The sequence below is a fragment of the Lepisosteus platostomus genome, chromosome 10 (assembly GCF_059453375.1).
Source record: "Lepisosteus platostomus isolate fLepPlt1 chromosome 10, fLepPlt1.hap1, whole genome shotgun sequence".
Classification (NCBI taxonomy): domain Eukaryota; kingdom Metazoa; phylum Chordata; class Actinopteri; order Semionotiformes; family Lepisosteidae; genus Lepisosteus; species Lepisosteus platostomus.
In genome coordinates this window covers 26,074,334-26,091,053 of record NC_142620.1, presented here as the reverse complement: position 1 = coordinate 26,091,053, position 16,720 = coordinate 26,074,334, and the positions used below count along the sequence as shown (strand labels likewise).

Here is a 16,720-nt window from a genome sequence, read left to right as displayed (position 1 = left end):
ACCTCAAGACTGCCATGGGAGATGTCTTACCCAGTGAGACACTGATTGACACTGAGGTTGAAAGGTGTTTGATGTCATACAGCAAGCTCAAACGGGTAGAAAAAGAAAAGGGCATGCGACTCAGAGAGGAACCTTTGGTGGATCACCAGAAAGGTAAAGTGTGGAAACAGGTCAAGGCTCCTAAGCCTTCTGTACAGAAGGAAAGGGGGGCCAAGAGGCAGATTGTGCTCACACAGTGCCCACCGAACACAGAAGCCCCTGCAGAAATTCCTTCTGTTCCAGGAAGGGACAGGGAATGAAAGCCGACCCGGTTTTCTTACAGCCACCAGCTCAGTCTGTCAGTCTGAGTCTGACCAACAGTGGTTCAGCCAGACTGGAGCGGGATGGTCAAGCCACCCACCTGTTAGTGCAGAACATGGAAAAGGGGGGTGTCAGAATCCCCGCCTGCACTGACATGGGCCTGGTGGGTGATAGTGAGTTCAAAGACCGTGAACTAGCTATCCCAGTGCTGGGGCAGCTCCCTGAACCCCTAGAGAGGAAAGGGGGGAGCGAGCAGGTGTCCTACACCCACGCCCAGCAAACGATTATAAACATGCCGATAGAGGGATTCCTCAATCAGGAAGTGTGCAGGGTGGACCTGAACGGTGAGAATGGGGTTACAATCCCAGATCACTCAGGTGCTCCAGATGACCACTTAGCCGAGGGTCAGGCATGCTCCACCGCTGCACCACCCCCTGCAGGGTTCCTAGAGCACAGGCATGAACAAATCGAAAAAGCAGATGCCCTGGAAATGGAGGAGCAGCATCAGCCGCTGTGTCAGATCTCCCCAGATTTCCAGGATGTTGGTGCCCAAGATGCCACATGGCATACTGAGAAAGACAGCATGTACACGCTGCGCCAGCTTAGAAAGGCAACAGTCACTCAGAAGGAGATGACTGGGATCAGCCACCCCAAAAGACTTTTGGGAGGACTGGTTGCTGCCGCCACTGTTGTGCATTTGCTATTTCTGGTAGGTTTGTTTGCTGCTGGCACTCTCTCCCTGACTGCCCCAAGAAGGCAGGTGTCAGAGATGCCAGAAGGTAGTGACAGACTGTATCAACAGCAGCAAAATCTGGAAAGCTTAGGGAAAACCCTACAGGCAACTTTCTATGCAACAGGGTTGAATGTCATCCCCCACCCAGTGGGCATGATTGTCGGTGTCATACAGTGGGTTTATGCTTGTGTGCAACAGGCCAGAATGTTGACACAAGACCTGTTAAGGGAGTTTAGTGCCACTGTAGCCAGTCTAGCCATGGCACAATTCCCAACCCACTTGATTCCACTCTTCTCAGTAGAGTATTATGTGACGTTAACCACCCCATCACTCATAGCTCACCCAGAAGGTGATCCAAGATAGAATTTGGTTCCAAATCTTGAGATGGGTATGGCTACTAAAGCTATCCATTGGCTGTGTCTAAATGATTCACCCATGAAGGGTATAAAGCTGCTAACGAACCCCATGAAGAGCAGCTGGGAAGTAAATGGCTGGTCAGCACACCACATTTAACCGTCACTATGACTTGTGACAGGCATAATGCAGCTACCTAACCAAACAGTTTTCTTGCAAGTTCCCGAGGAGGCCATAGTACAGCTTGGTGACTCACTGTACGGTATTGAACCAGACAATATAAGTCCAAGAAATAGTAAGCCCTGAAGAGGTACAGGTAGTTGAGTTTGCTTTAATGGAACAAACCTCCAAACCACCCTAGCAGGTGCCCAACACAGGTGTTGTGGTTCATCGGGGGGCTGGGAATAGGAACCGGTGTTATTGTAACACTGCTGCTGGGTAGCTGGATCATGACTGACAGTGTACTCTGAATGCTGTACTCTTACATCAAGATGTACTCCGGGTAGCACGAATGAGTCAAAGGTAGCATGTCAAAAGAAAGGAAGTTACTTCTACAGAGGTATCAGATACTGACAGTGAACTGATGTGTAATGCCTAGACTGAGATGATGTCTCCTACTTGTTTATACATACTCCAGATGTTGTTCATCATGTTTGTATCCAATGCTGGTTCCGGTATGAATTCTCGAAGAGTAATGTGGACATTTAAGGTTAATGTTCTAATGACAAGGGACATCACTTAACTCTGTTTTGTTTTGAAGGCAACAACGCCTCAGGACCTCGTGACCTTCAAAAAGGGGGGATATGTAGCGGCAATGCTTGTTAATAAGACAGAATTAAGTGTTGCTGTGCTTTCCCAAATGAGGCACCATCTCTCTCTTCATCTCTGTGGCTGCACAGATTCATGCAGGCTGATTTAAAGATGTTTTCTTTTGATAAGGTACAGCTCCCAAATGGGGATGCACTTAGCTAAGCCTGGCTATCATGATCAATGGTCATCCATTGGCACCTATCTGTCTAGGGAGTGCCAGATGGACATCTGGACTGCATTCCTAAGTGTCAGGAGTAAGTGACTCATATCTCACCTTGATCAACCAATCAGGGACTGGTAGAGCCGAGTAACCCACGTGGGTCTCTGATGCACACGAAACTTTCAGCCAATGAACAAGCTGAAGTTCCTCCAGGTAAAAACAGGCAACACAGAGCTTCTAAGGAGAATTCCAGGGGTGCGAGACTATTCTAAAGAATTCCAGGGCAGGATGGCCCAGGAGCAGAAAGGCTCCCAAGGGAAGGACATTCTCGCAGCGCGCCTCTTGACCATCCTGAGACTCAGCCTGGACAACCATGTAACGGCCAGTGTTTCCGAGTGCCAGAACTTTCTTTTGTTCTAAGAGTCGAGAGCGGAGGTTGCCACGAGTAACCAAAGGATCCACCCGAGGTTAGCACCAGCAGCAAGCCTCGTGAACAGGTCGGAACTGTGGACAGCTGAATTGCCAGCAGCCATATCACCCTGCAACTCACACCTGGCAACCCACTGAAGCTCAGCAGGTGTGAGCCTGGTCAGTACCTGGATGGGAGACCTCCTGGGAAAAACTAAGGTTGCTGCTGGAAGAGGTGTTAGTGGGGCCAGCAGGGGGCGCTCACCCTGCAGCTCATGTGCGTCCTAATGCCCCAGTATAGTGATGGGGACACTATACTGTAAACAGGCGCCGTCCTTTGGATGAGACATAAAACCGAGGCTCTGTGGTCATTAAAAATCCCAGGGCGTTTCTCGAAAAGAGTAGGGGTGTAACCCCGGCGTCCTGGCCAAATTTCCCATCGGCCTTTATTAATCATGGCCTCCTAACAATCCCCCTCTATGAATTGGCTTCATTACTCTGCTCTCCTCCCCACTGATAGCTGATGTGTGGTGAGCGTTCTGGCGCACTATGGCTGCCGTCGCATCATCCAGGTGGATGCTGCACATTGGTGGTGGTGGAGGGGAGTCCCCATTACCTGTAAAGCGCTTTGAGTGGAGTGTCCAGAAAAGCGCTATATAAGTGTAAGCAATTATTATTATTATATAATTATCAGTATTCAGAACTAGCTTCATCAGGAATGAACCGGTCCTCTTCCTGACCTGCTGGGACCCACAGTCATCTTTTTTCCTGTGCACAAACTTTGCTAGTTAAAGCCAACACTAACTAGCCGGTCAGTGAGCATCAGCAGCGCACCATCACAAGCCGAACAGCACAGCCTTACACGGAGCCAGAGAGCGCGGATTGGACAGCAACAAGCCTGCAACTGTTTCTTTGTGCCCGCAAGAGATCTGAATCCCCAAAGATTGGATGAGTATTCAACTTCACTGCATTACTGCTCGAGAATTCAATTGTTATCCCAACCAGTTGATATCAATTTAATTCCTAAGAGTTATGTACTTGTTTTGACTATCTAATGTAGAAGTTATAACCAAGTTCATTTACGAAACGGTCTAAATGAATGATATACCGAACGTATGTCCTCTTGGTATATGTAACTCTTCGTAACTGAATGAATATATATCTTTTGTTTTCTGATAACCCTCACGATAAGATCTGTTAGGTTTACATGCATATTCTATGTATTAATAAATGTATCCTCGTGTATTAGTACCTGTGTGTGTGCGTTGTTTGAGTTTTATCGCATGGTTGGATTCTAAGGCCATCAAAAGAATAAATTTCGTGATTTACTGCCACAATTAATAATTGTCCCAGTAAATGCCCAAACCCCTACATAACTGGTGCCTCGTGAGAGCACACTACACATGTAACACCAAACCAACAGAATATTTTCTTCTTCCAATTCGAGAGGCATCCAGAATGGATGAGAAATTTGAACAAACATTGAAACTTACATAGAAGTGTTGATACTTTACTTTTCACACACATTAAACAATTAACTGTGCAGTGGTTTTGGGCAACACATAGCCCTCAGAGAACATGGCAGGTACTGGACTCCATGAAAGTGTCCAATTCTTAGCAATATAAGAAGTAAACCACCTCACTCCATCTCAACTGTTCATAGGTCAAGTTAACAAAGAGTCTTGCTTAAGATTTTCTGACTACAAAACACTTCCCCCAAATATTCTAATGTCCTTACCATGAGTCTTGTTGCTGGTGACAATCTGAAATCTCCACTGAGCCTCGGAAACATGCTGGGACAGCCTCTTGAAGCGAGAGTCAAAGGTTTCCATGGTGATGGAACAGTTCAGGCATTCAGCAAACTCCGTTTCTCTGGCCAGCATCTTGTTGTCCTCCAACAGGATATTGCTATTAATTCCCTTAAGATTCTCCTTCAGCATTTCCAGAAAGATTTCCATCGTCACTTCATTGGCTAAAAAACCATTGGCCCCTGTGATAAACTGCTTTAGATTCAAGTATCTGAAATTCTGGCCCTGGGTCTGTACTTTACTCTGCTGTGCTGAGTCACTGGCTGTCTCCTCTTCATTTCTGCCACCCCCAAAGCTGTCTGCAAGATGTGAACTGTGCTCCCCATTCCTTCCCAGTGAAGTCTGCTGGATCTTCTTCTCCCCTAGATTCCCCTTATGCACGTCACACAACTTCTCTATCTTCTCCATGCCAACGTTATCGTCACATAAAAACAGCAGTGAATAAATGTTCTCCAAAAGCTCCAGCCGAAAGATGTCTGGAACAGCATCCAGACAGCTCTGGCACTTAGAGACATAGTCCTGAAAAAGCAGAGATTTTCCTGGGATGCAGAAAAGGGGAAGAATATGCACACTATTACATTAATGCTCATACTGCCTAATGTCTCTCAAAATTTGGCATTAATATGCTGCCCACAAAACTATATTTAAATATGAACTTTTTTGTAACCAAACAATGCAATGCAAAATTAACAATGCTTCCCAATTGTCAGGGTATTGACTATGGATGGAAAAACTATGGTTGTAGTAACACCTGAGGAAGTACAATCCAATAAGTTTCACTTGCTTTTTAATTCAGCCCTCACCATAGCTCACAAAGCCTTCCTACCCAATTCATTACTCTGCTCTCCTCCCCACTGATAGCTGATGTGTGGTGAGCGTTCTGGCGCACTATGGCTGCCGTTGCATCATCCAGGTGGATGCTGCACATTGGTGGTGGTGGTGGAGGGGAGTCCCCATTACCTGTAAAGCGCTTTGAGTGGAGTGTCCAGAAAAGGGCTATATAAGTGTAAGCAATTATTATTATAACTGTGTTTGCTTTTTCTGCTGTTCATAGTAAGGCAGTGGGCAAATGTATAAATGTATGCTTTCAACAAACATTTTAAAAAGCTGCAAATTTAAGCAATATTGGTTCAAATAGTAAAAATAAGAAATTATTTTGTCCTTGCAATTTTATGTGACAAAAAAATAATTCCATAACTTTTTAGATATTGTATAATCCAACCTTAGTGGGTTTTACAGTGATATTTGTTTTAAACAATTTCCTCTGTGCCTATGAGTTTACCCAGAAACACATTTTCCACACAAATAAATCAACACACAGTTGATTTAGTACAATATTACACACAACTACTGTACATTCAGTTTCCACTGGTCACAGACAATGCAGAAGAAGATGAGTGTGTGTTAAGGGGATAAAGAGTGATGGTACCTTGAGCACTGATGTGATCCTGGCATGGCCAAGATTCCTCTGACTGCACCTCCGAACACCAGTCTGTACACACCTGGCAGCAGGAGTACCTGTGTGCATTGGCACAGAGGGCATAGATGGCATACTTCATGGCACAGAAACCCTGGAATAGCACCACATTTCCACGTGCAACCACACTGGCACAGCTTAGGGTGTCGGACTGTCCTGCATGAATGAAAATGACAAACATTACTGGTATAGTCCCACTTGAACGAGACTGTTTCACCTTGAACGTGGACCAAGATAACAAATTTCATTCATAATAAATACAGTCATGGTTTACATGTCTTGGAATGATGTCCTAAATTCTATTGTGTAACAATTAGTAAGAGTGAGGAATTGTAGTTTTTTTTTCCTTTTAAATGGAACTAAGTTAGAGCAAAGTAGATTGTACATGTCCAGTCATGAATCAACCATACACACTCTTCTGTGATACACATGAAATCTTTATCAAACAACAATTTAAATTGTATGTTAAACTGTAGACTCCAATACTTGGAGGAGTCTCAACCAACGTCTGTCTAACATACGATTTCAAAGTATCAGAATTAAACTCCTAATCCTTCTGTGTTCTTAGCCCTGAGGCAAAGAAATTGACAAGGCTGATGTTCAGTTCTAGGGCTACTGAGCTTCTGGTTTTTATCCCAGACATTCCCAGTGCTCCTGCAGCACTGATCACTTACTCTTCTTTTAATAAGTAGGTAGTGAACTTGATGTCAAGCTCTCTGTTTTCTGATAAAGAATTCAATCAGGCAACTGCGCCGATTTTAGTATTGAATATGAGTATATGAGCATGAGAAGCCCTGCTGGAGTGTGAGCCTCGGGGAGCCTCCCTGGACCTCAATTATCAGTTTTCTGTGTTTCAGCTAAAGAAGAGAGATTTTCTGACCAGAACTGTGAGGTTCTGCCAGGCCCTGCAGCAAATCCAGGACCTTGCCCTCTTGCAGTGCAGGCAGGCTGGTGAGGGAATGTAGGATGAACAGAGCGGAGTGGCAGTCCAGGCTATGCAGGAGCTGAAGGGTCTCTTTTCCTGGAATGCTGCTATAAACACAAGGACACCGCACAACTGTCATGAAACACAGATGTTCTCACATATGTATTTTGCGTGTTACTATAGTTCCTATTAAAAGAGAGAAACTTGTAAAGAATAAGGCTAATTTAACTAAAAGGTAGGAGTTCTAATTTTGTAGTTAAATTTCTTTAAAGTGGTAATTTCCACTTATGCTATGCTGAAAGAGATCACTGCAGTAATCTGAATTTTAATTTCACTATTAATACTTGGAATATAGCCCCTGCTGAGCCATCAATCATGTGATCCCTCTGGGTTAGAATGCAGTCATTTGCATCAACAGTTGCAAGAAAGTTTGTGAACCCAGTTTGGAATTAACTGGATTTCTGCATTAAGTACTCATAAAAATGGTTTAAGCAGATTGTTTGTCTATAATTGTGATTTAGTTGAAGATCAGACCACATTTTTATGAGTAATTAATGCAGAAATCCAGTTAATTCCAAAGGTTCACAAACTTTTTCTTGCAACTGTATAAGAGTCCATCCAGGATACCCTATCCATGTATAAGGTAGGGTAGGGTGGGATTGGTCAGCCAAGGCTTTGTAGGCTCTCACCAATAGAGGCATTGCAGTGCTTGTGAGCACCATGTCTCTCCTCCATATAGAGTTAGACATTCAGGTATGGGGCTGTGTTGCTTGTGACATGTTAAAAAACAACTGGGTTAATGGTGGGTGGGTAAGCCTAATGTCCTAATTAATGTCCTAATTCTCCCTGTATGTTGCAAAATGAAATACACAAAAACCAGTTCAGATGGCATACTTCATGTACAAAGTAATTGGCAATTCTAAATTTAAAAAAGAAAAGAGATAACAGGAGAATTTAATTATAATTATATTTGCTTACACTTACATAACACTTTTCTGGACACTTCACTAAAAGCGCTTTAGAGGTAATGGGGACTCCCCTCCACCACCACTTGCAGAACCCACCTGGATTGGGTTCATGATTGATAAGGGCCAAATGGGAAATTTGGCCTAGAAGCCGGGGTTACACCCCTAATCTTTTTTTGAGAAACACCCTGGGATTTGTAATGACCACAGAGAGTCAGGACCTCAGTTTAATGTCTCATCCGAAGGACGACGCCTTTTTACAGTATAGTGTCCCCGTCACTGTACTGGGGCATTAGGACCCCACACAGACCGCAGGGTGAGCGCCCCCTCCTGGCCCCACTAACATCTCTTCCAGCAGCAACCTTAGTTTTTCCCAGGTCTCCCATCCAGGTCCTGATCAGGCTCACATCTGCTTAGCTTCAGTGGGCTGCCAGTTGTGAGTTTGAAAGTGACATGGCTGTTGGTGAATTTCCAACACACTCAATGCTCAATGCAATGAGTCTAGAGCTCTCATAGTGAAAGAATGATTGCTTTTTTAACAGCCCAGAAATGCAGCTAAAGAGAGTGTGGGGCAGAGCAGCAGAGGACTCACTTGCTGTTTTCTGAGCACCATTCAAGAATGCCCAGCTGTGCGGAAAGCCCATCTCCGAACTCCTTCAGCATGGAATCACAGTACAGGTTCTGGAGAAAGAGCACATATGACCACAGTCACACTCAAGGCAGAGTGTCAGTGCATAGAGCCAGTGAAAATGATGCATGACTTAATTTTCTACAGCCTTCACTGGGCTGTGCATTACTGCCCAATACTAAGGAATAATGCTATGCATATTGTCTTCTGAGTGAGTACAGTCAGCCCTGGAATACCAAAAACATACAGGCCTTTAAAATACCAGTCAGACGCAGTCGTTTTAGCTTGTGAGACTCCTCGCTGCCAGAACAAGGAGCTGAAGCAAGCATGGGAATTCCTGGTCTGCAGGCCTTTACTGCCACTCAGTGCTTAACTAACTCAATCACCTCATTATTGGCTTAATGGAAACAACTGAATAGCAACTCCCAACTCTTCAGAGACTGGGGCTTCGAAGAGACCTAAAACTCATGCAGACAAATCAGTCATATGGGACCAGGTCTACTGACTCCAAAGCTAAAGTAAGCAATTCCTGAGCTTACTTTGCGTTTTCTCAGTCCCACTTAGATGAACAGCCTTCACAAACATAACACAACAGCACTAGGACAAAAAGCACAAAATGGTGCAAGCACAGACCCACAGAGCCCTGTGTATCAGGATTCTCACGCTGAGATACCAATAATGATACCTTTGGTTCATGTGGGGAAAAGGGCACAAATTAATTTTTCGAGTGGTGAGGTAAGGGTAACAATGGATTCTAATCTGAATCACTTGACAAGGGGGAAGCCATACCACAGATATGATGAAATACTTCTGCTATATTACAACGTTAACATGCTTCCTCAAAATTCTCTCCAAAGGCCTCCGAGAAGCTTCTCATGTTTTTTTGTTTTTTTCTTGTCGAATTACTCAGCCAGACCGTCAAAACCAACTAACACAGACAAAGCAGCATAAATCAAATGTATAACTTGAAACAACAAAGAAACAAAATATCCTGAAATGTATTCAAACTATTTTGTTAAAAGGACAGGTGAAAACTAATTTCAATTTTGCTCAACTTCAGTGCAAACCTTGTTCTCATGGAGAATACACAGCAGTGTCTTCGCAGACTCCACACTCTGACAGTGTGTCCATCCTAGCAGCAGCAGGAGCCGTGAAAGAGGCTGGAACTCCTGCTTCAGGAGCTGGTCTAGACTGGAAAAGTCTTCTCTCTTGATCAAGCTTAGTGCTGTTAACTAGACACAAAAGGAAAGTATCCATCAGTATTGACGCTTTCCACCTGAACCAACCACTGGGATCACAGCCTTAATTTTAAATGGGTAAGGTTCAGGAGGACATAATTAAAGTCAAGAAGCTGTCCAGACAACTACTGGGCAAACAGCACTTTACTGCATATCTCATATAATACCTACAGCACAGCAGACTGGGGAAAAAAAACAATTAAAAAGCATTTAATAAAGAAATTAGTTAATTAGTTTCATTAATAAAGAAATTACTTTAGTCAAAACATGTTTTCTTTCTTTTCTTTTCAGCATGGAATAAACCTATTACTTCTACCTAAGAAAGAAATTAATTTAATTAATCTTCACTAGATTAAAATTAATTACTAATTAAAATTCACTAGCAAAAAATGAGAGACAGCGCTCCAGAGGATGATGTGTAAAGGCAGTAAAGGAGTGATATACTTCAAGCTGCTGTTGCCAAAGCTGACATTTTCAGAACAAGTCAAGTGAGTTTACAAGGAGGTAAAGAAACATTTCCAGCTGTTCTCCTTTTTGAAAGTGGCTATAAAACACCTTCACCAAATAAACATTGCACAATCTCCTTGCCAAGATTCAGAGACAATAATCCACCAATCACAGAATCGGCACCCAACCATGTTCAATCACAGAGGTATCAGAGCAGTATAATACTGAAGTCTGTGCTGTTAATCAGGTGTAACTCAGAGGGAAATGAAAGTGAAAACAACTAAAAAAGCATGAACTCAAAAATGTGCAAACGGCAGCATAGTGCCAGGCTAGTCTCTCAACAACGAAACCGCCTTCTATAATCCCAGAGGTCATGTGAAACCTACCAAGACCTGTTCCAGAAAGTGTTTGCCACTGCTGTGACAGTCAAAGTAAATTGTTTGCCAGGCAGAGGTGCGATCACAGTGAGAGAACAATCCCAGCAGCCCCTTCTCCGCTTCATACAGCTCTTTGGAATCTGACAATATAGAGCAGAAACAAGGAACTCACAGCATTGTCTAGCTTGTGCTAGAAAATGGCATTTTTAATGAAGGTTTGTTTTTTGAAGAAATTAATTTATAAACCTGTGTACCACATAGTTGATAACATTAATTCAGTTTCTTGTTATGATTGTGGTGACTAGAACAATGCAAAGCAAGGGGAACTTACGGGGCCTAGTATGGAACTACTGTAAAGGAGCTATTTGCCCTTTTATTACAAAGAAACACATTTCTCACCACACAAACATACAGTACATATGGAAAACAAACTCCAATTGCACAGTGGTCACAGCATTTTAAGGTTTAATGAGGTGCTGGTTCTTCTGAATAAGCCATGTGAGGTGCACAATAATTCTCACATGACTGTCATCTTCAGTATGTACATGAGTTCTTAATAAAGTGCTCAATGAGTTAAGTAACACTATTACTGTACTTGGTCAGTTTAATCAGCTTTAGTTGCGCAACACCTTGCATCAATGAAAATCTCAAATGAATCAAACTCTTCTGTAACAGGAGTCTTCTTTACAACTCTCTATGCGATATCTAATAATAGCCAGGTCAACCAGAAATCCCAGAACAAATTCACCCTGGTAAAATAAGACAGCTGGGGACAAACGAAGTTTGTCACTCCTTCAGATAGCTTCCAATTTCAAAGTAACTATATTTTCAGTTCAAATGAGTGTTAATTGGTTTATTGCACTTACTGTTCAGGAACCAATTTCACAATCTCACTAAGGGTCTTTAGACTAACCATTCTGGTTAGCAGGAAAACACAGCTCAGCTTAAGATTGTGTGATAACATTAACAAGGCTTTGACATTGGAGACAATCTGCATTTATTGTAGGTACATGAAAAACAGTTCCTGTTTCTACTGGATAACCATTTTTTAACAAAGCTGTTAAATAAGCATTTTAGCACCAACTACATCACACTTCCTGCCGAAACCTAGGTGCATAAAGTGATTAAAGTGAGTAAACTAATGTGCTTTGAAAAAAGCAAAACTAAACATTGGGGTATAAATACTAAATCTTTACATTTTATACCCCAACTTAGAACCTGCATTATATCACTGGCTCTGTACCCAGCAGAAACTCCCTTCTGGTCTCTTTTAATTATTTGCTACTTTGGAATCAGTCTAGAAAAAAAACAATCAAATGCTCAAAGCAATATTATACTCTGACAAGTTAATAATAATAATAATAATAATAATAATAATAATAATAATAATTGCTTACACTTATATAGTGCTTTTCTGGACACTCCACTCAAAGTGCTTTACAGGTAATGGGGACTCCCCTCCACCACCACCAATTAATGAAATTGAAACATTTTAGAAGAATAAAATGGGACTTTTCTGAGGCATTCGAAACTGATATAGTTTTATAGACTCCTGAACATATCATGTGTAACTTCCAGCAGTGCCGATGCTGCCAGTATGGATCACTATGTATTTATCAATGTTAAATTTAATTTGCCATGTGTTTCCAATCTTTGATTTTCTCTCTTTGATATTTCCTTGCCACCATTTCCATTTTGGCCACTTACCTATTTTTGTATCGTCTGTAAATGTAGCTACTAGCTAAACGCAGTAATTTATATCAGAATATTGATATAGTTGATATTTATCAAGAAGATCAAAGAGCCTAAAACAGATCCCTGTGGCACACACCTTGCAATCTGAGGTTACACACACTTGTAGCTGGAAGAGTGCAGAAGTTTGTAATGTAAATATACTGTGCCTTAAAACTAACTTTCTCAAATTTACTTAGCATTTAAAAATTGTATTTTTGAAAAATGAATCTTAATACTAAAAGATTACATAAAAAGTGAATAAATAAAGCATTAATGTTAACTTATTTTCTAGTTTTTCATAGAGATGTGAGTCAGTAGATTCATAATTCAATTTCTGCCTGTAATGGCTATAGGTTTCTCACTTGGGCAAATGGTGTGTGCCCTTTTACCACAAGAAGGCACACTGTGTGGAACAGGAAGATGGGCAAACCTTGGGCTGAATGCAAATCCTGCAGCAGCTTCCCCTTCCGACGCACAGTGGCCACTGAGCTGTACAGAACGACCAGGCCGTGACAGCGGGGCCGAAGAAGGCAGCTCAGAACCCGCTCCTCCAGCAAGGGCGAGTCCTGGCCCCAGCTGGCCTCCCAAAGGGCCTCGCACAACTGCTGCTGCTCCCTGCTCTGCCTCTCGGGTTCGTAGGGCAGCACAGACAGAACCAAATAGATCTGTTCAGCTGTGTGCCTCTGCTGCGCTGTCCCATCACCTGTCCCCGGGCTCCTCAGGCTGCCCAGAGCCTGCAGCAGGAAATCTGTGAACATTTTCTGCAGACAAGCGCTGTATTCCATCATGGCACAATCCGTGCCATCAGCTAACAGACAGGCAGCGAGTGCTTGGGCTAGCCTTGGCTTATTCACCAGTAAGTTCCACAGACACGAGAGCACATCCTGGCTGAGATTCTGGGGAGACATTTCCTTCTTCTTCTCTCTAGGGAGGCCAGAGCTGTGACTGTGTAAGAAGGCTTTGTACAGCTCCTGCAAAGGAAAGAAACTCAGGTTTTAGGTGGCAGTAACACCTTTAGTCAGAAGCGTTAGCTGGTATAAATTTATCTTATACAGCACACGACTGAACAAGACATCTCAAAGCCGCATTAAAATCAAGACCAAGTTTGTGGCTGTATGAATGTGTGAGCCACTCACGTTATAAACAGACAGACACTTGGTATCTTTGAAAGAAAGCTGGCTTACAAGCTTGTGGAACTCAGCTAGCTAGGAGTTCTTGAGAAAATAGAAAAAATAGGTTTGAGAAAATAGGCTATACAGAAAGGTTGCTTGGTTGTTCATTTGTCACGTTCAACAACAAACTGGCTACTGTATCAGGACCATAAATGTGAGTTTAAGGAAGGCACTGAAGTGTTGAATACTCCAGTGTCTGGTGATTAATGAATTAATAGAAAAGACTCTGTTTTGACTCTGAAAAGACAATTTAGCAAGTGTGGCAGTAGAAACAAGTGAAGAACAACCTAAAAGGAAGAGGACCGTGCAGTCTTCCTCAAGAAGGGAATAACCTGAAATAACTAGGATCCCAGAAAAATCCAAAAGGCTAAGAACACTTGAAATGCAAAAACTAAGGTGACACACTGACAGTGATGCAATTAGAATGTATCTGCAGTTATCATGCACACAAATATCTGAAACAAGGTAATTCACTAACATCTTTATTGCAATAATGCTGTTGTACAGTTTCAGCATTCCTAATGGCAGCTATAAGGTGATGCTCAGGCTTATTAAAAAGACTGTTCTGAAATGTGCAAACCCACACATTTTTCACTACAACCTTCAGGAAACATACTTGCATGACACGTTTTTTAGAAAAGGAAATAAGCAGTAATTTTACATAACCAGCTACTAATATGCACAAGGGTGGCTAAAGGATGAAAACATAAATAGAGAATACTAGAAATTACTAACTAAATTACAGACATACTGAAGATGAAAATATTGTCATAATTTCTCTGATTGGTATTTGAAGGAGGGAGAGACCTTAAGCACACTTTTTGGAACTGTGTCTTCAAGCTCTTCCAAAAGCAGCAAGAACTCCAGCTCACTTCTGGCGATCACTGGGATCTAAAGCCAAGTATTGGGAGAGAATGAATAACAAAACCATCAAATGCAATTCATATTAGTTTTATAGTTGATTTCTGTCTTGCACTTAATCCTTTTTTGATTCCTTGTGTCCTAGAAACAACAGTCACCCTTACTGACACACGTTTCCTCCATCACAGAAGAACTAGGCTGCAACACATCAAAAACCTATTATTTTAATATGTAATTCTTTATTTTCTTTACATAGTATAATCCTTGTGAAAAACACCAAACTCTGTGCATGTCACAGGAGTATAAAACTAATCCTGCATTTCACCCAGAATGCTTTATAGTAAAATTGAATTAATCAGTCCAGAAAAACAGTCTATTTTAGAGACCTTAAAGGGTCCAAGGGCTTAAACTTGAATATTAAAACAATAACACATAAATTAGGATAAAGCAACTACAAATTACCCGTTCTTGTGACCACTTCTCGAGCACCAGGAGCCACAACCAAGCGAGGCGATGTGGGCTGCCAACTGTCTCCCATCTAAAAAAAGAAAACCAAAACAGTAAATAAAATGTTAATCTCACTATCTTTCCTGTCCAGTGTATTTAGCCTAAATAGCTTTGATATTTTAATCCACTAGATCTGTGTATTTTGTGATGATTTTTGCTATGGCTCAGAAACCATAAGGATTGTGTTCATTCAGAATGTACAGTCTTCCTATTGCAACACCATACAGCACTGTCTTCAAGTGCTAGGAACTGCAATAGTGGAAACACACAGCCTGGCATTAAGTTTACCTTTTTTAAACACACTTTTCCAGGCCTTTGTTTAACAATTGTACTGTTGTTTGCCTAGCCCCAAAATAAATAATTTTCTACTTATTTCTCATTCCATTTCCCAGCTGATATATGACACACAGTATGAAAATTTAAATATCAAAACAATTGTGATTAAAATGTTTGGAATATTTTAGTAACAGGTATAGAAGAATGCACAGCAAAGCTAATGAACAAAGTATGTAATCTGTAGTACAGGAAATAGAAGCTTCCCAAACTGAAAGGACCCACTTCCATCTACCTCAGCTGGTAAGGGCAGGCAGTTATGGCCTGCAAAATCTCTTCCACCTGCGGGCCACCCTGCCACTCCTTCAGCTGGGGCACGCACGCCTGTGCCAGCTCCCACTCCCCCTGCAAGAGGCATGCCCTGAAGAACTCAAACAGCTTCTCCTGGGAGGTCTCTGCCTCCCTCCCGATAGGGTGTCCAGCTGACATTTATCCTTCGCAGCGTGGCGCAGGACAGCATCAGGGGGAATGGGCTATACAGCACTGGAGCAGCACAGCAGATACATCACCTAGAAAGAGAAGAGCAAAGACTTTTGAGGACAGTACACTCTTTGTAGCTGTGTTTTTTGCAACAGTGCTACATTATTTAATACCTAATTCTACTTAAGTTTCTTATGGATACACAATAAAATCATGAAGACTCTTTAATGGAGTCCATGTTGAACAGAACAAACTGCACTTTTCATGCATTTTGTCTTCAAAAGAACAAAGGAAAGTGATTTAGAATGACAGTGGTACACTTCGAAGTGTGATAACCATTGTTCCACTTTACTAATTTGTTGTTTATATATCTTTGCAAATCTTTACAAGTTGGAGCACCATTGTCTTCATAAATCTGAAATTAACTATTTCTTATTATACATCCAAGCAGGTTTACATCCATAACTCCTGAACTGGAATCATAAGAATGAAGACCTGCAGATATGCTCTGTAAACACCTGTCAGATCCATTCACCTTGTGCTATCCACAGTGCCAAAGAGGAAAGCCAGCATCAAATGAAGCAGAAGTGCATCTCTCACTCTTACTGTAAGCCAGAAAGTTCCCATCAAGTTGCTATTTTGCCAAGAGATCTCTGTACAATTAAGGCTCACCATCCTTCGGGGGCAGTCTACTAATTGATGCATGGAAATCCTAGTCACGGGGCTCAACACCTTCACTAATGGAGCATTTGACATTGTTTTGTAAACTTAACTTGTAAGAGTCTAGCAGTAAATCTTTTATAAACTGAGCTTCTGTCTGAGGCTCAAAAGGCTACACTAACAAGAACTGAAGAGGTGCTTCATGGGAACTCTCTTACTGCTTATCCTGTTCACAGTTCAGACATTTTATGTCTTTTACAATTATGAATTCCTTTTTAAAGACAAGAGAAATTTGAAATTTAATTATATTCAAAATACTTCATTCTCAGGGGGGCATTTTAAGCAGCAAGTGGTGCAACATACAACACATAACAATAAAAAACAATGCTAAGAAAAAAAGAAT

General features: G+C 42.0%; 1 protein-coding gene across 5 annotated transcripts in view; it reads right to left on the bottom strand.

The window, feature by feature from the left end:
• The window catches only part of zfyve26 (zinc finger, FYVE domain containing 26), an 84,715-nt gene that overhangs the window by 63,026 nt on the left and 4,969 nt on the right, over positions 1-16,720 (bottom strand). For 4 of the 5 annotated variants that reach the window (XM_088648905.1, XM_088648908.1, XM_088648906.1 and 1 more), the window contains 10 exons: positions 15,473-15,746; positions 14,860-14,935; positions 14,344-14,427; positions 12,795-13,335; positions 10,640-10,770; positions 9,636-9,800; positions 8,533-8,621; positions 6,931-7,082; positions 6,003-6,206; positions 4,504-5,112 (listed from right to left, as the gene is read on the bottom strand). In XM_088648905.1, coding sequence (XP_088505031.1) covers positions 4,504-5,112; positions 6,003-6,206; positions 6,931-7,082; positions 8,533-8,621; positions 9,636-9,800; positions 10,640-10,770; positions 12,795-13,335; positions 14,344-14,427; positions 14,860-14,935; positions 15,473-15,666 — 2,245 coding nt within the window. In that variant the 5' untranslated portion in view covers positions 15,667-15,746. The remainder of the gene's footprint in view (positions 1-4,503; positions 5,113-6,002; positions 6,207-6,930; positions 7,083-8,532; positions 8,622-9,635; positions 9,801-10,639; positions 10,771-12,794; positions 13,336-14,343; positions 14,428-14,859; positions 14,936-15,472; positions 15,747-16,720) is intronic. The other variant, XM_088648910.1, reaches the window with a different exon arrangement.